A 25,410-nucleotide genomic window follows, 5' to 3' on the forward strand; every position below is an offset into this window, starting at 1 on the left:
CAAAATTTCATGCTTGCTGGAAGATTTGCTCTCCAGGGTAAGGGTGCTCACGGTCAGGGCATGGGGGCACAGTGCCCTTGTTGCCCTGTTTAACTTTTTAAGAATGACAATAAAATTATTACAATGGTGATAATTGTCTCTTATAGGCTTACTGGAGCTGAACATAAGACAAACAGAGATTGGGAAAGAGTGGTTTGTATAATGGTATGGTACTTTTTTTATCTTTATTGGTAGCGTTTTGTGGTGGATTTTTTTCCCTTTTTTTCGGCATCACGCATTAGATTTTGATATTGGGAGCGGAGGAAGACATCCATAAAATTAAGTCAGTGTAGCCCTATCACCCAAACGAATCTCACAAATTAAAGAACTCAATGTAAGACTGATCACAAACACTTTGTTCCACTGTGCCTGTAGAGCTCTGGCGACGGGTGAGTTTATTATAACGTTACACATAGTACAGAAATTTATTCCACCAGAGGAATTACCTTATTCTGGAGAATTGTAGATATATACATAGCGTATGATGAGAATAGCCGTCAAGAATCACCAGTTACGTTATTCACAAATGTATCATGTGATCTCGCTAGTTGCTTGGAAATGAAAAGTTTCCGGTCACCACATGACAAAACCAAAACGCCACCTATGTATAAAGTTAAGAGCATGTTGCACTTCATCTGATACAGAGCTGTATAGCTGAAAGCTAAGGGCACAAACCGCCGTATGCAAATACGTGCTGTCTACGTGCCAAACTACCCCACCCAGCCCTGTACGTGCCAGTACGGGCGACGCGCCTGTCCTGCACAGCCTGAACATTTTCAGAAATACGTGGCGAATGTGACCTCCCAAAAAAACGTACGGACAAATTGCACGTACGGCGGGTTGTGCCCTTAGCTTAGCCGAAGGTCACACTGAAGTTCCGGGTACAGGAATAGACCTGCAACACCATCTTTTACGTTGGAACAACATGACAGTCTTGTGTGATACTCCAAAAGTTAAAGCCAGATTACTCCCAAAAGAGTCAAACAAGTGTCGTTTTCTTTCTTATTGCCTTTTCCGGAATATATACATACGCAACACATAGTACAGAGATACTTTTGCCCCTCGCGGGGTCATTTGGGGGTATATATGCAGATGCAGATGCAGACTGATTAAATGCAATAGACAATTCACCGTTGACGACTGAATTTTACTCAAGCAGTAATAGAATAAATAAGAAAGGCTAAAATCTAGATGTTCCTTCTGTACAACGAGGTGGAATGTTCCGAAGTTATAACCGATTCTCCTGTACGTGTACGTGTACATATTAGATTAACCTGGAATCCAGTCTACCGTGGATTGTACAGGCTAACTTCGGGACAGGAGAGTCTTTCCACTGCAGGGGTATTCTTTCACACCTGGCAGGAGTTTTTCACGGTGGGCAAAGTCCTACCGGGAAAATGCTACCGGGTGTGAATGATTACACCGGCGGCTGAGAGCTGCACTGGCCCTGTAGAGAGCCTACACTAACTACGCTAGGCCATGCCACAACTAGACTGGATTCCAGATTAATATTAGATATACCACAGGTTAAATCTTATACATTCACAATATGATACACGTTTTTAGATATACATATCACTTTTACAAAGTTTACAAACACTGTATAATATACCATTTATAAGTACATTATCTTACATTGTGTTCTCTAATAAACCATTGAGTCCTTGCGAGTGCGTATAAACCAGTGAGTTCTTGGAGGGTTCCTTTGATTCCTTGAGCTCTAAGAGTATCAAATACAGTTTGAAAATAAATCTATAGTTCAAAGTCAGGTTATGGAGATCTGACTAGTGGTAGATGTTTTATTTATTTATCTATTTAAGGCTTGACTTTCATATGTACAGTGATACTGTTACATATCGCCATATCATCGCATTTATGAACTCCCAACAATTTCAAGTGTACTGCTGCAAGGGTGGATTGAGGTTTGAATAGATACAGTAGCTATCGCGGTCCTAAATTCCCACCGTGTTCGTCAAAGATTTTTAAGGACTAGTTTACAAATGACGAACGGCGCTTGGCACACTCGATAATTCCTTAAAGTTAAAGGTGCTGATAATCCTGGCCCCACCTGATTGTATACGGTTTTCATCATTCTATATTCTTTAGTCAGTGTCACTGACGAAAGACGTCGGATAGCTGACTGAAACGTCTGGCCGTTTCCAAAGTCATATCCTTTTGCTTTAACTGCTTTTTGGCGTATCTTATTACCTGGGTGTCTAATCTTCATCTACGTATAATCTTTAGTCACTAGAATTGTAAGATTTACTCTGCATGCCTATTTTGTAGTTTATAGTTGACCTTACGAAAGTCCCTGTACTTTTTGTCGTATCAATAAACCTTGTAAAGTATCCTTGTATAATGTAATCAGTCTTTGATGTTATAGATATACTTGTAAATAGCCTAGAACCAAACACGTTGAATCGGCAGGTTGTGTACGCGTAGTGCATCACACTGAAATATAAATTTGTTGTTGTTTCACGACGTGGCAACTAGCACAGGTTGTGACGACATGTTGTTCACTCTCACAACATCACGCCGAAATACACTTTTGTTCCCGTTTCACGACTTGGAACTTGCACAGGTTGTGCCGACATATTATTTTTCGCGCACGGCACCACAAGTGAGCATCAAAAGGAAATTCTCTTTTGCTGTTGCTTCACGATGTGGCAACTGGCGAACAGATTGTGCTGACATGTTGTTCACTCCCACAGCATCACCACAAAATACACTCCTCGTCTTATTCTCGTTACACATCGTGGCAACTGACGAACAGATTGTGTCAACATGTTGTTCGCTCAACAACATCACACCGAAATACACTTTTGTTCCTGTTTCACGACGTGGCAACTAGCACAGATTGTGCCGACGTGTTGCTTCCGTGCAAAGCATCAAAAGAAACTTTAGTTGTTGTTTCATAACGACTTTAGAGGAACCAATGATTTTCGTAGTTAATGTCCATGTTGTAGATTATCATTGACACGAATACCACAATTCCATGTTTCAAGACACTGCCAGAATGCGCTAGGAATGAGTAGGGTTACTTAAAGCTCCCAGAAAGTGACTAAATATTACTATCATAACTATACATAAATTTTTTTCTTGGCTAGTAAGGAGTACCAGAAATATACAAAGATGTCTAAATATCCGACACTACAGGAATCACTAGAGACGGCGTGAACGTACACTATCAAACACACTTCAATTACGGCAATGGTATGTTCCTCGCACAATGATCTTGCCTGCCTTGACATGAGACTGTAAACTTTTTGCTCTCGTCGTCGTAGAATGACTGTTTATCGAGGGCTCATAAAGAATGTCTTGGACAATTAGATATTTCAAGTTTACGTACCTTGGAAATTGTAGATGCTGTATTGAGTAGATCTTCACTATTGTTCTTAAAATTTGTTGCTACTATGGTTAGCACGGGTTTTAAGGGAGTAGACGTTATTTTAGTTGCATAAACACAGAAAACTTCTGTTTTCTTTTTCAACCAAGCATCATAATAAGCCAACGGAGTGAAGAAATCTTGTCTTCGTTGATGTTAACTTTTTACTTGTTGTTTGACAACGACATCAGGCATACAGCTTGACTTCACTAATGACATATACAAACTAGATTTTCATTCATTCATTCATTCATTCATTCATTACACTATTCACTTATTCATTCATCCAACCATTCATCCATCAACTCATTCATTCATTCATTCAGTCATTCATTCGTCCAGTCATTCAAGGATTCATTTATTCATCCGCTCTATTATAGCGGTTGGGCATGAAACACTCAGGTTGTACCTGCAACAGGGTTGATCTCTCAACATTACGCTAAAATAGTCTTATCTTCGTGACTTCTCCAACACGTCAAAGGCTATCAGTAAAATATACTTTTCTTGTTGTTTCACAACTATGTAAAATTATTCATAACTCTATCTAGTTTACCCTTTCCTGCGGGGAAGCCGATGGTAACCTATATGCGCTGTTTAAAAAAAAAAGCAGATATCAAGTGGGCGGATGGCCGTATCAAAGTGCAATATTTCAATTCTTTTCATGCATTGAAATTATTGCAATTTTTAGCCACTGCCCATCGGTTTGATATCCCTAAATAGATTTAAAAATAGTATCTTGGATATCAAGTGGGCGGATGGCCGTTTCAAAGTGCAATATTTTTATACTTTTCATACATTGAAATAAGTGCAATTTTTAGCCACTGCCCATCGGCTTAATATTCATAAATAGATTTAAAAATGGTATCTTGGATATCAAGTGGGCGGATGGCCGTTTCAAAGTGCAATATTTTGATACTTTCCATACTCGTCATTTCAAGCCACTTCCCGTTGGCTTACTATCCCTAAATAGATTTAAGAAAAGGTAATTTTGGATATCAAGTGGGAGGATGGTCGTTTGGTCGTTTCAAAGTGCAATATTTTGATACTTTTCATACATTGAAAATACTGCAATTTGAGGCCACTGGCACTGCCCGTAGGCTTATTATCCTTAAATAGATTTTTCTTCAAAACAACGGATATAGGTTACCCCGCTGATAAAAAGTGAAGCAGCGTTATTAGCCCGGCCTATGCTGTGTGTACGATGACGTTCTTGTCGTACGCACACACGTCCCGCATGTTCTCGCTCCTGTCGCCGTTGCTGGGTGCTGCCGTGATGGCCGTCATCTGCAGGTGTTTGGACGGAGGCGTGTTGATCGTGCACCAGTGCTGGTCCCGCCAGATGTCAACATGGCGCTTGATCGTCGTCTGTACCTAAAGACGGTGTGATGGCGAAAAAAAGAAGTTTATCTTCATTTAATATGCAAATCAACTCAGACACACACACACACACACACACACACACACACACACACACACACACACACACACACTACATTTTTTTATGTAGATAAATATCACCACAATACATTCATACCTTTCGAGTTGACTGACAACAGTACGTGAAAACACAAAAATGCATAAAAGTAGAAGACAACACTTGTTGTGGTGGTGAAATTTGGAAAATAGTTATGATTTGTTTCCATTTGTCCCTCGAGATGCTCAGAATAGGCTCTGACACAAGAGCTTACGTCATAAACAGTCGTTTCCAGACGTTTGTAAAAGTATGTATGTAGATAGAAGCTTTGCGTTGATCCACAGAAGTTAGAAATAGCCAACACTAGTACTTACAGTAGAATATTGTTCATAACTGTCCATTGTCACTTGTATATCTACTATGTTTACACCATGCACTTGCAATTAGCCCTCGGCACGAACTTGCAAATAAACTTCTCAATTATATTTGTAGAAAAGAGCATGCCAGACTTTCATGTCCTTACCTCAGTGTTTGTGAAGCAATAGATGATAGACACGAAACACCCCTGAAATAGGATGAGGAGGAATACATTACCATCAATCATGGCGTTTTGATCCTCTTTTCAGACACTTTATCAAACAACATTGTCACGTTACATAAGACATAATAGGATTCCTGACACGCATGTCGCACAGAGAGCCTGAAAGATTGCATTAGCTGTAGGGAGACTATTGCAATTGGAATGAAGTATAATCTCAGAAACTCTGCGAAATCGTTTCAAATGTGATTTTCACGTCTACCCACCCGGGGGAATTAATGGTAATATTCAGAACGGGACGTGAGCTTGTCTATTTTAGACACTTAACGAAAAATAGATATTCTACTCGAGTCAGATATCATTTTAAAACACTGCAAATGGATTTTCTCGACTGCATATGTCTGGGCATTAAGATTAATGTACAAAATGGTACGTGAGGACCAAGCAAAGAAGAATACAGACTACTTTTCTGGAATTACAAATTCTCTCAAATACAAGGCTAGAATCGTTGCAAATGTAATAATTATTTCTTGCCCGTGAAAGGGTGGTAACTACATTCATAGCTTCCATATTGGTGGCACTTTTACAACTATCTAACAAAGTTTCAATTCTGCAACTATAGTCATGGCTACCTCGGAGTCCTTAGTGTCACTTCTACAAGTATAATTATTAGATTACAGCACAGTATGTTTGCCCCTTTTGTTCCATCCCCAAACAGGAAAAAAAACTCTTGGCCACAGCAAGTAAATTCTATGGATAACATCCTCTGCAGGCTGCAAAAATTGTGGGATAGGGCGAAAAAAACAAGATGGCAGACTTACACTGGCGTCTTAAAATTCTAACTGCACCTGTACGATTGACTGTTAAACTTGGTAGAAAAGACAATAAACTCTACTCTACTTCACTCTTGTTATTTTCTTCCAACTGCAAGCGCCAAAACGTGTGAATGCCTGATCAAAGAGTGTGTTAATAGGTCCAACATCCGGTCAACCTAATTTTTTCAGGTCCGGTTTTTCTGGACCGGTCCAATAAGAAAAAACGGGTTTGTACCGGTAGCCCTACTCATAACACGCGTAATAGGATGGGTAGGAAGTCTGTATGGCCTTCTATGACCCGACCACCGGATGAAGCTATTTTCTCGCAGTGAATGGAGTGCGTGTTGTTTTGTACCGTACCTGAAAGGACTGCAGGAAGGAGTTGAAGTAGATGAAGAAGAGTTTTGATGTTCCCTTGCCGCTGGGAACGTGGACAAAGAACAGGATGTACGTGATTCCCAGCAAGGGCAGCAGCACTACAGTGGCCTTCACTGCCTTGATGCTGAATTAAAAGAAAAGAGTAGAGAAAACAAGATATTAGAGTATGTGTATGCCGAATATTGCAAAACTAAAGGTGGTGTCTCACTACACTTGGGGCACCGGTGCGGCTCTGTGAGGCTCGATCGCTGCGGTACTGTTGTGTCATCTTCGTCGATTTTATTGTAATTCAGATATATACGTAACAGTATGTCTTAAATGACATGAAAGTACACAAAACGTAAGAAAATTAGTTCTTTATCTCAAATTTGTGCCCCAAGTGCAGTGAGATACCACCTTAAGGAAACTAGACTCAGTGCTCGCTAGAACCAGTCATGTTGACCATAGGTTGTCGATTAGGAAGAAGGAATGGTGATTGTAGAAATTGTTATGAGAAATTTAAGATAATGAAACGTTTAGATTGCTGTTTATGGTTTGAATAGGACTGAATATCCAAGCTAAATATACTTTGAGGTTCCAATTTTTACGTACTTGTTTTACAAGTTTTATTAACGATTCAATTTATGTACATCTTCCATTTAACATTTTTAATTATAAGCTATGTTCTATAAGTAACGTTGTTTGCGATGGTGAATATAACGCTATTTTCTTTATTGATATTAAAGAGATTGACAGGAGTTCCATTTAACGGATGCCCCTACCTTGACGGTAACCTAAAGGAAACACGTGACGTCCTGTGAGATTTGCCGACGCCGTCTGCCGAGTACTCACTACAGATTTAAATATACACATAACAAAATCTCGGTAACTTTTATACATAGTTGAGAGTTTAAGAAAAAAGTTCAGGTGTGACAATTTCTACAATTCTCTTAAATGTAAACAGTCATTTACTAGTTGTAGGAATCCCTCCAATAAAAAAAATGAATATATAAAGATAATTTCAAAGAAAGTTTGGGTGTGACAATTTCTACAATTCTCTTAGATGTGAACAGTTTTTAGATGTAGGGATCCCTTCTAAAGAAAAAAAGATGGATATATGAATGCTTTTATATGATTATAAAAGATGATTAAGCCTACGAATAGTCCAACCTGATAAGTAGAATTTTACGATTGATTCTTAGACACTAGAATTGTAAGATTCATTTGTACTTTTTTTGTATTTCAATTTTGCAGTTCGTAGCTGACGGCATGAAATTATCTTAACTTTTGTTGCAACAAGGACGTTTCTATATATGTTATGGAAGAAGATAAAACTAAGTCAATTTGAGCTATGGCTAGAATTAAGTTTGAAAGAAATCGATTTCCTGCAAACCAAAGAGTTCTCCGTTAACAGCCATCCCTGGGCATGTAAGGATTACAAACTATCTATCACCAGCTGCTGCTCTTCAATGTCAAAACGATGCAGCATTGAGATAACCAGGCGTTGCTGTAGCTCCATTTAATGGAGTATTTTGGCAGGCTGTCAGCTTTGCACTTTAGAGTCTTTTTCCTTTTACAATGCTTAACACCGAGAATATTTTGTTATCGGGGGGCAAAGGCTGGTAGAACCATGAAAGTACCTTGGTGTGACGACTTCTAAATGGCATTTACGTGGCCTTAGTCAGTCTCCATGCCATTTATCATGGAAAACACGTTCAATGTTTCCTTGTCGGATGCTGCCGTTCAGTGCGTAGGCATCTGAATGTGAAACTTGATTGTGAAACTTAGTCTATGATTATTTCTGTTTTCTAGTTTATTTTATGGGACATTTAAGAAGGTTATTGGCTATCCATCTAGTAATATCCAAAACTGCATTAGCGCTTTGGAATCAAATATCAAATAATTGTCTTTTCGTAAGCTAGGCTTTGTAGAATCTAAAGATGCATTCTCCAATACCACGTTGCTAGAGGCCAATAGTCATCATGTTTGCAATGCCATAGATAATATGTATGTAACGAGACTACCGAGCACTAACTGTTACACTGCGAGCTATATGGTATTGAAAGGACCCATATGTTGCAACCCATAGCCTGTTTAACCCTACAAGAAATACTCTCGGGTCTCGTCTGACCCCCTCAACTTATCTGGCAATACCTTATGTACCCTACTCCGTATGGGCAGCCCTTCCCTCCCACAATCTATGAACTGTCAAATACCTACACGGTATTCAATTATATTTCAAAGACTAGAATATTCGCTTAGTTCAATTTGATTGGTAAGCCAGCCTTGTATATGTTATGCCGTAATCTTGATTCAGTTCGGTTGTTATTGCTGTTAATTAGACCAATCTATTTTATTTTGATGTCAGCCTCTGTTATATGTCAGTGCTGTATTAAGTGGCTCCCTTTTGTTGACTTTGACTGCCATTTGTTATTCTATGTTTCAATGAGCAGAAGACCTGTATAAGCAGATGTGCTTTTTGTCTGATGCTCATTATAAAAATAATGGAATTTGAATAAAACAAATAAAGAATATGTATGTATATGTGGACGGTTGGGTGGCTGTATTAAACTAATTTAAAGTCTAGATTACATAGATACATACAGGTGCCTGTGTGTGTCTGTGTCTGTGTGTGCGGATGTATGACATGATCATATAAATTGAAAAGCACCACACAGTCAACTGTTTTATGTCTGGTAGGCATCCTTCCATCTTTGCAAATGATGGTAGCGCTCGCTTTGATGAATTATGGTCTATTGCTGTCCAGTGTTTCTCAAAAAAAAGATCAAGGGCCTGAGTATGGAAGCTCATCTGTGTTGGTAGAAGCCACATTGAAGTTTTTAACTGTCACTGAACACAGCAAATTGCTCCCCTAGAATTTTAGGTCGTACATCCGCCGACCTTTGTCAGGAGTGGTGATTCAATTACTCTGAGCATGTCTAGGGCCATGCAGCACGTCTAGGGCCATATCAGCCAACACTTAACCGCTTGCAACACTTAACCGCTTGCAAGGCATCGAGTCGAGTCAAGTGCCCCTAAGCCTAAGGTCTGACAAGTCAAGTTTATAACTGTTTTGTGTGTTTCTCACCTGTAGTGAGTTGTTTTGTGTGTCACTCACCTGTAGTGAGTTGTTTTGTGTGTTCCTCACCTGTAGTGAGTTGTTGTGTGTGCTTCTCACCTGTAGTGAATTGTTTTGTGTGTTTCTCACCTGTAGTGAGTTGTTTTGTGTGTCACTCACCTGTAGTGAGTTGTTTTGTATGTTTTTCACCTGTAGTGAGTTGTTTTGTGTGTTTCTCACCTGTAGTGAGTTGTTGTGTGTGTTTCTCACCTGTAGTGAATTGTTTTATGTGTTTCTAACCTGTAGTGAATTGTTTTGTGTGTTTCTCACCTGTAGTGAGTTGTTTTGTGTGTTTCTCACCTGTAGTGAGTTGTATCCAGGTTGTTCGGACTGGCACGTAGCTTCAGGATCAAAATTCTCACAATGTTCCCAAGGATGACAAAGTTCACCTGGAAAGGAAGAAGAAAAGCTTTTTAGAAATAAAGCTGGCCAGGTGACAATTAGAAGGGGAGTTTGTACTTTGTATGTTAACTTGTGGATATAAACTTATAAGACTCATTATGACTTTTAATGACGAAATGATGTAAAACTATAATTTGTCTGACCCTTGCCTCGTTCCGCATGACTTCAATGAAAAGCGGATTGCAAGCCGAATTGAGCTTTCATTGATAAACAAAGGTTGAAACAAATCAAACAAAGTTCTTAGTTAAAGCAACAGAAACTATTACTTGTCGGTCGCAGTAGAGCTGACGCTGTAGGGCTAATTAGGATTTTACCATGGTTAATATTGACCGAATGAGGCCATATACATTAGCACAAGAGGAAATAGGAAAATCTCACCAACAGCACGAGAATAATCGGTCCGTGGTAGATGAAGTCATATTGGTCCACCCCTCCGGAGGTGTCGATCCAGCATCTGGAGCGGACAACAACAAAAAAAGCTTTGTTAGTTACTTTATTTGTAGTAAAGCACATGCGCTTGGCCAGCATCAGCCCCCACACTACCAGGCATGGACTTCACCTCTTTCTACTGCAACAGAGACTGCCTCTCCAGGATTGGCCTCTACAGTCACACCAGGCGCTGCAACCCAACTATACAACCCGAACTGACCAGACCACAGCACAGCACGAACTCAATTGCCTTATACATGAGAAAGAAGGATGCCAAGAACAGTATGTAGGAAGTGAACTGATCATAATTATTTTTATTTATTATCTTGTATTATGTAGCTGACCCTTTATTGCGTCAAGAACGTTTCAATTCTATGTTAGAGAGGAAGATGAAAAATATTCAATTTGAGGTATGGCTAGAGTTGAGGGTGAAAGGTTCCATCTCCTGGAAACCTAGGTGAATTCACAGTCATCTTCGGGCATGTATTTATCACAAGCTAGCCGCCGATAGCTTATGAAAACTGTTATAGCACCCCTCTTATTCTATCACATTCGCTATCAACTCACTAGTAAGAGAGATCATCATCATCATATCGTTCCGTGCCAGTACTGCAGCCAGGCCACGGCCTTCTCGTTAGCTTCTAGTAGGTCCTGGTTGGAGATGTTGGGGCCTAATACACAGTCCTTTGTAATGTGTCCCGTAGTTTGGGTTGGGTGGCCACAACGACACTCAGCTGAGTTCACCCGTCCCCATTTCAGTAGGTTGTCTCTAGTCCTACGTACTCCGCACCTGGCTCTGTTCAGGTCCACCCATTCCCTTCTGGGTAGATGGGTGCCATGAGGAAGGGACTCACAAGGGGTCTGGAGAGCTTCATTTGGTAGGAGAGTGTCGGAAGCCTTCTAGCGATCGACTCTGTACTTGGCAGCCTCCTTAGGGTTCAGACTCTGTATGGTCATGAAGCTCTTTCTAGACTTAAGTCTTGAGTAAGAGAGATGAATACAACATACATAAAGATGAATTTGGGACTGTCTTCTAGTGCATGAATGGGATGAAATTCAGAGCTAGATAAATGTGATGAATAACCAAGTCCTATTCCATATCCAAGGGAAAAGGTTTTGCCTTACTGCACCCAGTTTTCCGATATCTGCTAAGCTCTGATCGTTTTCCGGACGAGATAAATTTTGATCCTCTGTAACGTTTGTAGCTAAATGCTGATAACAGTTTAGCGACACTACCAACGCCTGTCATTTGTAGTCAATGCTCCAGCATGTTAGAAAACGATATTACAACGTGCATTTTCATCACTTAGATGTCTTGTCTCTTTCAATCGGTCAAAGCCACAGGACACCAGGGGGGGGGGGGTCTACAGCACAGTCCAGCCGGCAGTTTTTATCTCTATGAAAAATAGAGAACGATGTATAGTTTTGGGTGTGTTTTTGGATTTTTATAGTCAGTATAACTAAAGAACCTCTGGATGGATTACAATGATATTTGGTATGTGTGTAGGTGTTGGGAAAACAAAGGTCAGAGTCCATTTGGGCCCCCTTTACGTACTGCAGCAGAAATTCCTTTTTTTTCTTTTGACCTGGATATGCTATGGTCTGGATTTTTGTGTGGCCTGAAATAGCTTGTGTGACGTAAGGAAAATGATGTATGCTTGCCCCCGTAGCAGATTGCTCTGCCAGTGGTTTTCTGTGTGTGAAGTTGATCTGGCAACCAGAAACACTTCATCTTCCCCCTGAGTGTTTTACATCAATACTGTGGACAGGAAATGTAATAAAGGGAACATCTTTCAAGGGTTTAAACCTTGAGAGTATTGATCATGACTCGCGAAGTTTCTGGAGGAAAGAAGAGTGAACTCAACAGAAAATCGATCTTAACCGAACTCCTTTACTTGCAGCGCACTTTTAGTTCCGATTTGAACACGGGTAAAAACGCCTCTAAATGCAAACGAACGATTTTCACGGTCACGAGAATCCCGTGTGCATGAACTACTAACGCAAAACATCTGATGATTACACGAACAGACTTAGCGTTAATAAACCGAGCAGACGGCTGGTACTTTACATGAACTAGGAGTATCTTATCGTTACATGGACTAAAAGTTTAATTTGACCATAATGAACCAGACATTACCTTACATGAACCTGTCGAAACAAAGTCGGCATTTCTTGCTAAATTGAGAGGTAAAAAACAGACCAGGCCTGGCCATTTGGTTCCATTTTGAACTTTGATCTAAACGCCTCCAATTGCAAACGATTTTTTACGGTCTAGAGAATCCCATATACCTGAACTAATGACGCGAAACATCTGTTCACACGAACACACGTAGCGTTGATAAACCGAGCAGACGGCCGGTTCATTGTCATTACATGCACCAGAAGTACCTTATATGAACTAGAAGAACCTTACATGACCTAGAAGTACCTTACATGACCTAGAAGTACCTTACATGATCTAGAACCTTACATGAACTAGAAGAACCTTATATGAACTAGAAGAACCTTACATGATCTAGAAGAACCTTACATGAACTAGAAGAACCTTACATGAACTAGAAGAACCTTACATGGCCTAGAAGTACCTTACATGAACCAGAAGTACCTTACATGGCCTAGAAGTACCTTACATGAACTAGAAGAACCTTACATGACCTAGAAGTACCTTACATGAACTAGAAGTACCTTAAATGAACCAGAGAAGCAAAGTCGGCATTTCTTGCTAAAATGGGAGTTAAAAAAACAGACCAGGACAAACAGGTTAAACACTTAAAAGACGAGTCTGCAGACAGACGGTGAGACGAGGATAGTTCCTTTCCAGTCAGTGGCTGTACGCGTGATTCGCTCTCCATAACATTGTATGGTACTACTCTACTACTAAAATCAGGTCCAGGTTCAGCTCGGGACATGGACCTGAATATCCTGTACCGTCACCCACCACCTGTTAGTATTGAAATACTTAAAAGCCGAGTCTGCAGACAGCGAGGCGAGGATAATTTGTTTTCAGCCTGTACTCGTGCCTCACTCTCCATAAAATTACAATAAAAAGAGGTTATGTTCAGTCAATGCCACAATATCAGGTCACAATATTCAATACGAGCCAGCCGTCTGGCACTTTTTAATGATGTCAAATGTGAATTTGTGTTTGTTGGATAAATCTGAAAATGTTTTTGGCACAACTACTACAATTAGGTCCAAGTTCAGTTTGGGGCATGGACCTGAATTTTCTGTACTTTTACAAATCCCTGAGCAGGTTTCAACACGTAAATTTTCCAGGGCCCCACTGTAAAGCAGTGTGGTACACTGAGTTGAGGTACCCTGGCTAAAGAAAACAGAAAAAAAACGTTACGCGTTTTAAACCTGAACGGGGACTTCTCGTCAGGAGACCAGAGCGTATCCGTGTTTGAGTCTGTATCTGTATCTGTATCTGTATCTATATATCCGGTATAACCGCCGTTTGGTTCGGAGTAACACACCGATTTTAAGCGTATCTGTGTCTGAGTCTGTATCTATATCCGTATCTATATGTCCGACATAATTGCCGTTCGGGTTAACACACCAGCTTTAAGCGTAAAGAATGGGTTAGAACTTTGATGGAAACGAAGAAAGGTACCTTTCGTTCTTCAGGAAGATTTTCACCATCATCCAGGGAACAATGATTGGAACTGGAACACCTGGATGAACAAAATAAACAAAACCCAATTAATGAAATTTAAATGAGGACAATAGTGTGTTTAAGAAAGCTATTTCTATCTTGTACGGGTTTCAATATCATAAAAAGTATGCCCATTACTGCGTTTATGTCGACAACGCTATGCCAGTGCTGACAAGCTAGCCCCCAAAGTTTTATTTGTAAATTAACTTTTCCATGCCGTATTTTTGTACAGTTAAGTCACAGTATTGTAAACTGATTGACAGATAAAGAGAGGCAATAAGACGATAAGGCATAACAGAAAGCTTGTCGTCTTTTTCGAAAATAGGACTGCAGTCTACATGAATGAACATATGAAGACTTTCAAAGTTATAATAATTTCTTCCAACTCAGGGTGAACTGACAAAATGGATGTTCCCGTCCTAAAATGTGAATATTTAGGATCTTCTGAAGGACTTTACGGACACAAGTGCTTCACATGCATGAAAAGCGTCCTTGCACTCTGTGCCCTTATCCTTATGTGACACGTCGTCTGATATGCGGGTTGCTTTAAAATCCTCTTCATATGCTGGCGTGTCCTTGCTCCAATTGATTTTCAAATTCCTTGAGCTACTTCACCTTGAAAATGGTGTGTGTATCCATTATACCACTTCAGTGATTCAGTGCAATTGAAAGGTTTATCATAAACCGTAGCCGCAAGGAACTACATTACCTGGATGGACGTCCTACCCTTGAAGAGGACTTCCGGTCAAACCATCAATTCAGTGTCACCCTGTGCGACCCGAATGTGTACTCACAATGATCGCAAAGTTTGCAAAAAGTTGTCACATTATGACTTGTGTTCTATCCTTAATTTTTCAGATCCACGATACTTGTACACGATAGATTATGTAGATATTGTCCAATGAATGCAGTGGAAAATGAAATGCACTTTATTAGTCAGTGCCCTCACTACGATGACGAAAGAAACAGACTATTTCAAATTGTTTCCTCAATTTCACCGAGCTTTAAACTTTTCGGAGATCAGCAAAAGGCTATATTGTTTTACTCAAATCAGAAAACCCACTCATTTTGCAGAAAGTGGGACAATTCATTAACCACTGCCTTCAAAGAAGAAGCCAAACCCCACAATTATTATATCAATATTGTAGGTTAGAGTCTGATGTTACATACTGAATAACTGTACTCTCATTTCGAGACTGTACGTGCAAATAGCCTTTGGGCATGGTTGTGCAAATAAACTTTCATTAATGGCTCGCTTTAATGCCGAACCTCGCAATGTCGTCCTCCAAGCGTTTCATCATGTTTATCACGAGTGACTTTAATCTAGACTTTAGCAGTGAGAGCCATGCGGAAATTACATTTCTTTTCAAATCTCCTTCCCCTTGGTATATGAATGATATTTATAGCTAGCATTCTTTGATATTGCGAAGTCTTGTTAACATGCAAGTATTCAAGACCACCGAAGTGTATGAACTTTACAACCTTGTAAGACCTTGTAAGTTAGTATTCTGGGCACTATTGCCGACCCACAAGGTTCCAGGTACTTAGCCTGATGTTCAACCTAAATGTCAAACCTAGACCAGATGCGGCTTTAATCTAGACTTTGGCATTATCAGGAGCCTCACGGAAATGATCCTTCTTTTGAAACCCATGGTCTCTTGGTAAATAGATTACATTTTTAGCGTTCTTTAATTTTGACAAGTCTTGAAATCAGAATGTTAAGCACGTCTACGACATTCAGATTCTTTGTGATGTCGTGCTTCAATGTATGACTTCTCCTTGTGATACACTACTCAAGATATTATTATAGGTTATTATGAATTAGTTTATCTTCCCTCGGGGGTTTTCATCTGTATCTGTATCTATCTATATAAACTCGGCACAAAAAGTTTGGAATATCAACTTCGGTTGATAATATTTCTGTTGTTTCTGTATAAATTTCAATTTATTTTATGCTAATCAAAAGCTTGTGTGATTCCCTTTCCAATGGTATCAAACTCATTATCATTGTTAACTCACGGAACAAGCACCAGGCCTGCTTACGTGAGTGGGTCACCAAAAAAAAGTGCCCAAATTTCCCCGCTTCTGTTCAACACTGTATCGTCCTGTTGTTATGGCCGCGGATGACAATGATTCAATCAATCTTTTTTTCATGCAATTTTTGGTATATATTACATCCCAAAACCACTAACGGGGGTAGCGTATAGATAGTAAATACTTACACCAGCCAATCATAGCGTAGACCCAGAACTTGATCCGCTCGGTCCCGAACGCATGCGCAATCATGATGTGCAGATAGAGCCCCTCGACGAACATCCAGAAGAAGTTGGTGACTTGGAAGTAGTTGAAGAGGGTGACGGCCACGCGGCAGTACCACTGTGGAGACATACAAGAGCGTCATCTCAGTGTTCAACATTAGGAGTTTTTTTAGGAGTTCAATTGTTACCTTCGCCAGAATGGCAGAAGGTTATGTTTTGAGCGTGTGCGTCTGTCTGTCTCTGTGGTAACAGCGCAACTCAAGAAGCCTTGAATGGATGCTGATGTTATTTAATAGGTGGGTAGGGGTCAAGTTCGATAATGGAAAATCCGCTGCATCACGTGTTCTGGACATGCTGTGGTCGTGATTTTTAAGTGGTAGATAGGCCTTGTCTGTGCTGTGTTTGTTTTTGTAGACAACAGATCGGATGCATACAAGTAAATGAATGAATGGATATTGCTCAACAATCGCACAAGGTACAATGCATGGCAACCAATAACAGCTACTAACTATATAGACAATGGTAATACGAGGCTACACACAGAACAACAAAATATTATTGATAACGGCAAAGTCAAGTATGAATGATCTGGTGTCGCATTTGGAAAGTATGGATAAAGGAATGAAATATCATAGTAAGATGATGACGTACGCTGTTGTCCAGCACAGTCTGCACGTCCACCACCTCCTGTATAATGAACCAGCTGGTGTTCCGCAGGATGAACGTTGCCACCAGATTCCAGTGGATGTTGTTCCTCGTACAGCGGATGCTCCTAAACAAACAGAAAAACAGTGCTAATGATCATGCTTTGTACAGAAAAGTCATAAAACCTCTTCTACTTGTCGTGTCATCCCCTGACTTCTGGCTTCTGCTACACTCTTCCGCCCAAGAATTCCGCACACAATCGTCCTGCGGGAGTCCTGTGGGCTTCCAGATCTTACTTGGTGCATGGATAGGACAGGAGGGGGCAGACAATAATGTTTATAAAAATACATGAAATTACGTCCTGACCAAACAAAATTCAGTTCAAATTTCATGCGCCGAGGATACAGGCAATAAGATACGACAAATAGCAATTACTCAAGCAACTGGATTTGATTTTGTAAACGGTCAGATGCGTCAGTCACAGTCAGATATGCCAAAATTCCAATGCATGCTGTTCCTCGTACAACGGATGCTCCTCGTAAGCAAACAAAAAGTTCCCTTTTTTATAAGCTATTAAGAAAAGTCATAAACCTGCATTGGATATGGACTAAAAACACGACAAAACTTTGGATAAATGTGTGTATGCGAATGGTACTATTGAAGTGACGCATGTATATTTTTTTTTACATTATGAATTGAATGTTTTATCCAGCACCTGCTATGGCATTTATGATATGTTGTCAATTGAAGCACTTAATAATTGTAATATCCCGGATGCGTGCTCGCCTACGGATTCTTAATGTCACAGGCATTAAAATGTGATCCCATAATTATACCAGGTAGGACGGTAATCTGTCAGTACTGTAATTAACCTAAATCGCTCAGACTTTATCATTTTAAGAGCTGCCTTAGAAATTGATAAGATTAATTCATCGATTGAGTGAAAAAAGCAAGCAGGTAGATTATTCTGTTTTGTTTTATTGTGATTGCCATAATACAAAACTACAATGTACCCAGCCAGTATTGCTAATACCACCCACCACACGTCTCAAGTCTGAAACAAATTTAAAAAAAAAAAACTTTGAATCTATCCGTCTATGTGAATCGTGCCACTTACTATACCTGATGTATTTTACACTATCCTTTAAATGTTTTATCAGCACCTTTATGGCATTTATGATAGGGTGTCAATTGAAACACCTAATAATTGTAATTTCCCGGATTCGTGCTCTCCTAAGCCCATTTTAAATGCCACTGGCGATATGCGATCCCATACTTATACCAGGCAGGAAATTCAAGTTTTCCGACGGCTGAGCAGACAAGTCACGTGTCCCCCTACCCTGATGCTTATCCCTCTGACCCCATTTACCCTCTGACCTTTCCCCCATCTCCCATGTAGGTCATTCGTGGCTTCTCCTTCCTGAGTACGGTCATATTTCCCACCCAACCCTACCCTCACATATCTGACTTCAACTTTTCAAGACGCTCATGTTGTTAATTATACTGTATGGTCTGTTTCTGCTATAGCTTTTGAGCTCAGTTGTAACTTAACCTAGTCTCTATAAAGAAATCTTGAGAGAGATCAAACCCTTACGCTATTGTTTGTGCTCACAGAGTAACCGCTTGTGGGATTCAGAAGATGTGTGTGTGAAAGTTGAGCCCCTGTGTGGCGCATACTGGCCTCTTGTACGTTCTGTTATGAATTGAAGTTTAATATGCAAGTATGCAACTTAGACCTACTGACATGAGTGTTGTTCCTCCCAGTGTTGTTCATGCTGTTGTGTAAGCGTCATTGTGGAATATCTCCCTCTTGGCTGATGTTTAAGTATCTGCGTACTTATTTATAGCCAATGTCGTTGATTTTGCAACATTGTTATAGCAATGTGTTGCCTTATGTTAACGATAAGCCTTCCGATGACTTACTGTAACTTCAGAGGTAAATGCAAATCAGGATACGTTGAACATCCGCTGGACAGAGCCTCGGTTTAACCGTCCAGTTCGATATTGACTATAACAATGTGGCAACCAGGATAAACGGTCGCCAGCTTGTAGAAAGACATGCTTGGAGTCGTAGATATGAGAACAACAATGTGTAAACAGAAGTTGTTAACACTGTTGTCAACACTGATGAACCGATGTGTATAACAGAAGTAGTCCTGTTGTTGAGTCAATAAATGCCCGACCGTACTCGTGACGGTGAGCTCACACGGTGAGCTCACTACCCTAACGGTGTGTGTACTTGTCTGTGAAATAGTCGGAAAACGTAGTTCTCTTCGGAGCTTGCGAAGAAGAGAAGTAATTTGCTAGTACTGTAATTACCTAAAGCGCTCAGACTATATCACTTTGAAGAGCTACAATTTTGATTATAATAAAGCCATATGGGTATCTTTAATTATTTGTGAACATTGCAAATGAGTGGATTACTATCTCAACACCTTAATCATACCATAAAAGTATAATAGTCTATAATCTTTGCAGGCCAGAAACTTACAGCTCAGATAGAGGAAGTTCCGAACAAACCGTTTCCTATCACTTCAGATCCGTTTCGGACCGTCTATGATGACAAAACTTATCCGTTTCAGCTGGCCTAACCGATAGTAACCGATAGAACCGTTTCATTTTTTGCATCATGAACGGGGCCATATAGGTGACTAAGCATTATTCAATCCATTAACGCAGAAAAATTCAAACGATGGTAGTACAAAACCACACTTACGATTCTCAAAAGCATCCTCTTAAACGTTAAGCAGTCAGAAGCGAATTCGAAGTGGCCTTTTGACACTATGTTTCTGGAGCTTTTCTCGACCGAGTAGAAAGACGTGTACGAGTTTTACCGATCGAATTCCAATGACTGAGGGCTATCAAGGGGATGTGCTAGCTGCAACTTCTAGAAGTTAGTTCTCAAAAGGAATCTATGATTAGCAATGCCTTTAAGACAGGAACTTGACGGAAGTAGATTCCTTAAAAGTTCTCTGCTGTAATTTTAATGCATAACTATACATCATGAGACGTCACTGAAGTGGTTTGAATGTAGTATTAGAAGTAGTAGTCCACTATACGTGTTCTGCTGCTGCTGTGGTCTGGACACTCTGTAGCTGCAATCAGTCTTCCTTCAACTCTCTCCACTTTGTATGATTGGGAACCAGAAAAGTGATAAGCAAATTGGGCGCTTAGGTTTTTGCCAGAAATCATTTTCAGAGTCAGTTTATTGAGTTTGTTAGTCGAACTTGCTGAAGCTCGATGTTGCTGACTAAGGGAGGAGAGATGCTGCCACTGTGAGCGTAGTTCGGTGCCTAGAAGTGGTCAATGGCCTTGCACTGAGCAAACTTGTTAAAAAGAGAAGTTTTGAATAAGCTTCCAATATGAATTCTGCAGTAAACGAGGCCTCGAAGAGTTCATCAGTGGGAAAATAGACAATATCACCCTACTGCATGCAACCAGACAGTACGAAGCTGCCTGGCAGACAATCAACGAACTTAGTGGGCGGAAGCTTAAGCCATCAGTTAAAATAAAAGGTGGATCCAGAGAAAACAGAAAGGCCAACTGGTTGTCCCACTTTAAAACCTTGCTCGGGGAGACACCACAAGTCCCTCCCAACCAACCTCCCAGGAAGATACAGGTGTCAGAGGAACTGGACATATCTACAGAACCCTTTACACTAGATGAACTTATAACTGCTTTTAATTCCTTTTCTAATAATAAAACTCCTGGACTCGATAACATTCCTACCATCATATGGAAGGACCCGTTGTTTCATGATCTACTCCTACATCTGTGCAACAATACTTTTCTAACTCACACCCCCCCCCCCTCAGCATGGCTTAAGGGTGGAATTATACCAGTCCCCAAGAAAGGAGACCTAACCTCAACAGCAAATTACCGTGGAATTACACTTATTCCCATTGCAGCCAAGGTTTACAATAAACTTCTGTTAAATCGTCTTGTGCCAGCAGTTGACCCAATCCTGAGGAAAAACCAAAACGGGTTTAGAAGAAATTAAATAGGTCCATCATCTCGCAAATACTGTCAATCAGACGGATCATTGAAGAAATGAGAAGATGGGATAAGGACCTGGTATTGCTGTTTGTTGACTTTCGCAAGGCCTTTGATTCTATTGATAGAAATACCATGTTTGAGATACTTCCACTGTACGGGATTCCTCTACCTATTATTGATGCGATTAAATCACATTACATCAATACTACTGCCTCAGTGATTACTCCTGACGGCGAAACAAGTCCCTTCGAAGTAACCGCTGGTGTACTCCAGGGCGACACATTAGCGCCGTTCCTTTCTATCATTGTACTGGATTACATACTTCGGATTTCTCTTGATAGCATGAGTGAAAAAGGCCTTGAAATACAGCCCAGACGAAGTCGACGACACCCCGCAGTGAACCTCACAGACTTAGATTTCGCGGATGACCTAGCCTTGGTCGCACAACTGGTCAAAGATGCAGAAGCACTGCTCCAGTCACTTGAGAGAGCAGCTGCCCAAGTAGGCCTGTACTGCAACGAGTCCAAGACTGAGTTTATATATACAGGTACATTTTCAGAACCAGTAGAACTTAAATCTGTATCTGGTGTTTGCTTAAAACGCGTTGGTGATTTTAAGTACTTAGGATCATCAATTATGGACTCAGAAAAAGACTTCACAGTAAGGAAAGCCATAGCTTGGGACGCGTGCAATAAACTCGACAAAATCTGGGTCTCTAATATCAGTGACAAACTGAAGATACAAGTTTTTCGTACCATTGTTGAACCTGTACTTCTCTATGGCTCCGAAACATGGATATTGACCACACGCCTAGAGAAGAGACTGGATGGAACATACACCTCACTTCTGCGCAGAGCAAAGCACATCAGCTGGAAAGAATATGCATCCATCAAGACCATCTACGGAAATCTTCCCCGAGTATCCCACAGCCTCAGGCAGAGGCGTATCCAGTTCGCAGGTCACTGTCATCGCGCAAGCGAAGAAGTGATCTCTTCACTCCTGCTATGGAGACCTAGAGGAAAGTCCTACTCGAGGAAGCTAACCTTCCCAGCAACCATTGCCAGAGACACAGGGATCGACACCGAGGACTTGGGAGCTGCCATGAAAGATCGTGTGTATTGGAGAAATATTGTGCAACGCCTCACCCCGCCCGCCAGGGACGACAGATGATGATGATGAAACGAGGCCTCAATAAGCCGAAGAATTAGCTGCGTTATTGGTTCTACATTGACGTGTTATCAGAAGCACTCTCTTCGCTGTCACTTTCAATGGTATCAAACCTTTGCAGGCACGTTTCATATGACAAAACAGTTCTGAGATTCTTTCTGACGGAACTGTACGACAGCCCATAAAATTAAAAGCACTTTCTTTGACTTGACTTTGAGCAGAACGAAATGTGAAAGGAATGGCGTGGGTGGGGAACTCTGGTACGATTGAAGTTTAAACAGCGCAATTTATTCAAAAGAGGCGTAATATTATCATATCAATGTCTCACTGCATGGTTCATTGTACTGTTCTTGATTGTGTCTGTTTGATTGTTTGTTTACACCTATAGCTTTAGACCTTTTTGATTGATGTGTACGAATTTTCGTATATGGATAGTTATTGAGGTCCCCCCCAAAATGGCGATTTTGGCCCCCTAGCAGTATTTCTAGGCACTGCAATATTACAGACATAAAGTGGTGTGGTATAGTTGCAGCTGGACCATGTACAATGTATCTTCCCAGACGAATGATGGAAGGGTGATAGAAGGATACTCACTTTAGGTAAGCAAACAGGCCGAAGGCGATGACGAGGCAGACCAGGGAAATAGCGTGGCCAACATTGTTCAGCTGTTTGGCGTTCTCAAGATGACGCTCCTGCAATTAGGAATCAAATGATACAAAAACTTTATTGCAAATTCTTGCCCACGGGCTATAATTGAAGGTAACATGACATGATACAAACAGTGTACAATATTTCAAGTGTCTACTCTAGACTTAAGCTCATTCTAAAGCTGAGTTATTTGGTTCGACGTTTTAAGAAGACAGCGGAAGACGAATGATACATTTTCTATTATGCGTAGGTGTTATAGTCTATGGGGCTATCACATATGCAAATCTACTCAAAATATCAGTCATCTAGTGCTGATTGATGGAATTAATGTGACAGTAAATACGTCATCCACGTACGTGGGGAAGAACAACCTCGAGCTAACCGTCCACATCTTCAGAAAAGACATTGTTTAGCCCTCGTCATGCAAATCGATATGCTTTTAGAAAGGGTCATACGTCACGTGCACAGACAGTATATTTCGTCAGTCATACTACATACTGTTCGGTAAACGATCATACTTTAATCCTAATCTTGTTATTTTATTTGAAGTATACGTCAATCGTTTGAGTTGATTATGTGTATTCTATGAGAAGTGTAAATGTATATATGTGTTGGCACCCAATATCAGCTAAGCTGCCTAGATTTGCCATTTTATTGTCTCAATAAATTAAAATGAATCAAACGCCCTTACCATTTCTGCGTTCTCTGGCTTAGTGCTTGCACTGATAGGGTGGCAGTTGTCTATGTAGTTCGCCTTCCTAGCCCAAGTTCCGTTCTTGTAGCAAAGCTTTGTAGCATTTTCTGTCAAAAAAACCAGAGATTTAATAAGTCATTTGCGGATATGGCATTTACTGATATGGTATTTACTGAACAAACAGACAAAGAGTAAAATATCCGTTTTTCATACAATTCGTTGAGCAATTTGTTAAAATTTAGTTCGCAGAGAGAGCGACGTCCTAGCGGCAAGGAAATCGACCTGCTTGTCGGTTTGAGCTTCTCATGAATAAATGAAGGTTCAAACAAGCATAAAAGGCTGTCGCCGCTAAAAGGATGTCAATGCCAACAGTTTATGATAAAGGTCTATTTTTGATGTTAAAAGTCGACTTTTAATGATGGAGACGGCTCCAGGTCTTTACCTCCACCCTCTTCAGCCCATCCAGGCTTTCAGATTACGCCTTAACTTAAGCACATCTTATACAGATCATGGATAAAAAGCTCTTCTGACGCCAAATGTTCATGTTCATGTTCATCACCTCTTCAAATGAAGCAGCATTAAAAGCAGTAAAAACAATTTCCTTCTTTAATCTTTCCTGACGCTAGCTCCTCGAAAAGCATTATCTTTCACCGCTATTGAGGCTGACTGCTCTACTGTACTTGGGTTAAAAGGTTTATCCAATTTTACCAGTGCCTACATCTTCATCAAGTGTTGGTTGTGTTCTGGAGATTTTATCATCTGGTTATTTTGTCATCACAACCAGAAAAGTACATTTTTGAAAAAACCGTCCAGTAATTGCGTTTTTGCAAGGTTCAAATTGACACTATCCTTTCCAAAGCTTCAAAGCCTCGGGCGGGCTAACTCATAATATCCCTGTCACATTTGGCAAAAATCGATCGGACGACGATTCTGAGGTCATCGTCCGAGCCTCGCTTATAATAATAGCTTTATTGCACAACAATTGTACAAGGTACAAAGTATGGCTTATATGTGACAGGGACAGGTTCAAATGAAAAATACGCTCAACCCCCTTTTGATCTTAGATATGGCCGATCTTCCTTCGATACGCCCCAAGGTCGTGGATAATGTAACAGGGGTATTAGGAAAACAAGCATAGTACAAGATAAATGCAGATAGAAAGATCTTTGACATATTGCCCACAACACATATCGCTGTGCATGCGCAGTTGAGTCCGCGAACCGCCTTATTGTTCTGTACCTGTCGTGTCGTATTGTATCCCGCGAAGCTGTGCGGGACAGGGCATGCTCACTAGCGTCCCGGCGGGAGCGGCCGGCCAACACGTGATACCATCCCATGTACCGTTGCAACTCAAACCTGTGACGGGCAGAAATCTTCTCTATTTTGCTTTTTAGACAGACGAGGGCAGTGTGGCACTGCACTCAAATTAGTAACTTATATTAGACTTAGGTCATACTTACAATCCGGGGCCCGGCCGGGCAACTTTTGGGAGCGAAAGGTATGGAATAAAAGATATCAAAATACATAAAATGTCAAAATAAGATTCATGGGCATGATATATGTATATTTCTAGGTCTAAATTTTAATTTTTCGTTTCGTAAGACATCCCGGTTTTTAAATGCAACCTAAGCCTTAACAGTGCCACATACACAGTACAGACAGAAAGTAAAGGAAGTATTTCCTTTTACCTCCCCGACCAAAGTCAGGTACCCATTTTTTAACACCTGGGTGAAGTGAGGAAGGTCGCGTGAAGGGCCTTTCCCAAGGGCACAACGTCGGGGGCACGGCGGGTATAGAACTCAGGACCTCTAGATTACGAGCAGAACTACCAGTTGCGACGCCACAGCCAT

The 25,410-nt window shown here is 40.6% G+C and overlaps 1 protein-coding gene across 1 annotated transcript; it reads right to left on the bottom strand.

Moving 5' to 3' along the window:
- Positions 1–3,410: 3,410 nt before the first annotated feature.
- On the bottom strand, positions 3,411–25,410 carry LOC118424968 (corticotropin-releasing factor receptor 2-like). Its single transcript, XM_035833778.1, has 13 exons — positions 25,390–25,410; positions 24,800–24,938; positions 23,558–23,667; positions 22,813–22,910; positions 17,062–17,182; positions 16,375–16,528; positions 14,111–14,171; positions 10,447–10,522; positions 9,967–10,055; positions 7,331–7,399; positions 6,552–6,693; positions 5,362–5,403; positions 3,411–4,795 (listed from the first exon to the last, which is right to left on the bottom strand). The coding sequence occupies exons 1-13, from the start codon at positions 25,408–25,410 to the stop codon at positions 4,610–4,612; spliced, it is 1,308 nt and encodes a 435-aa protein (XP_035689671.1). The 3' UTR covers positions 3,411–4,609.

Source organism: Branchiostoma floridae, chromosome 10 (genome assembly GCF_000003815.2).
Source record: "Branchiostoma floridae strain S238N-H82 chromosome 10, Bfl_VNyyK, whole genome shotgun sequence".
NCBI lineage: Eukaryota > Metazoa > Chordata > Leptocardii > Amphioxiformes > Branchiostomatidae > Branchiostoma > Branchiostoma floridae.

Bases quoted from the DNA above. Each gene is read 5' to 3' on its own strand.
- LOC118424968 (XM_035833778.1), bottom strand. From the start codon at position 25,410: ATGGCTGTGGCGTCGCAACTG. The intron at 16,529-17,061 runs GTACGTCATCAT...ATGTCTCCACAG, and splicing joins AGACTGTGCTGGACAACAGC to TGGTACTGCCGCGTGGCCGT. The intron at 14,172-16,374 runs GTAAGTATTTAC...TTGTTCATCCAG, and splicing joins CTACGCTATGATTGGCTGGT to GTGTTCCAGTTCCAATCATT.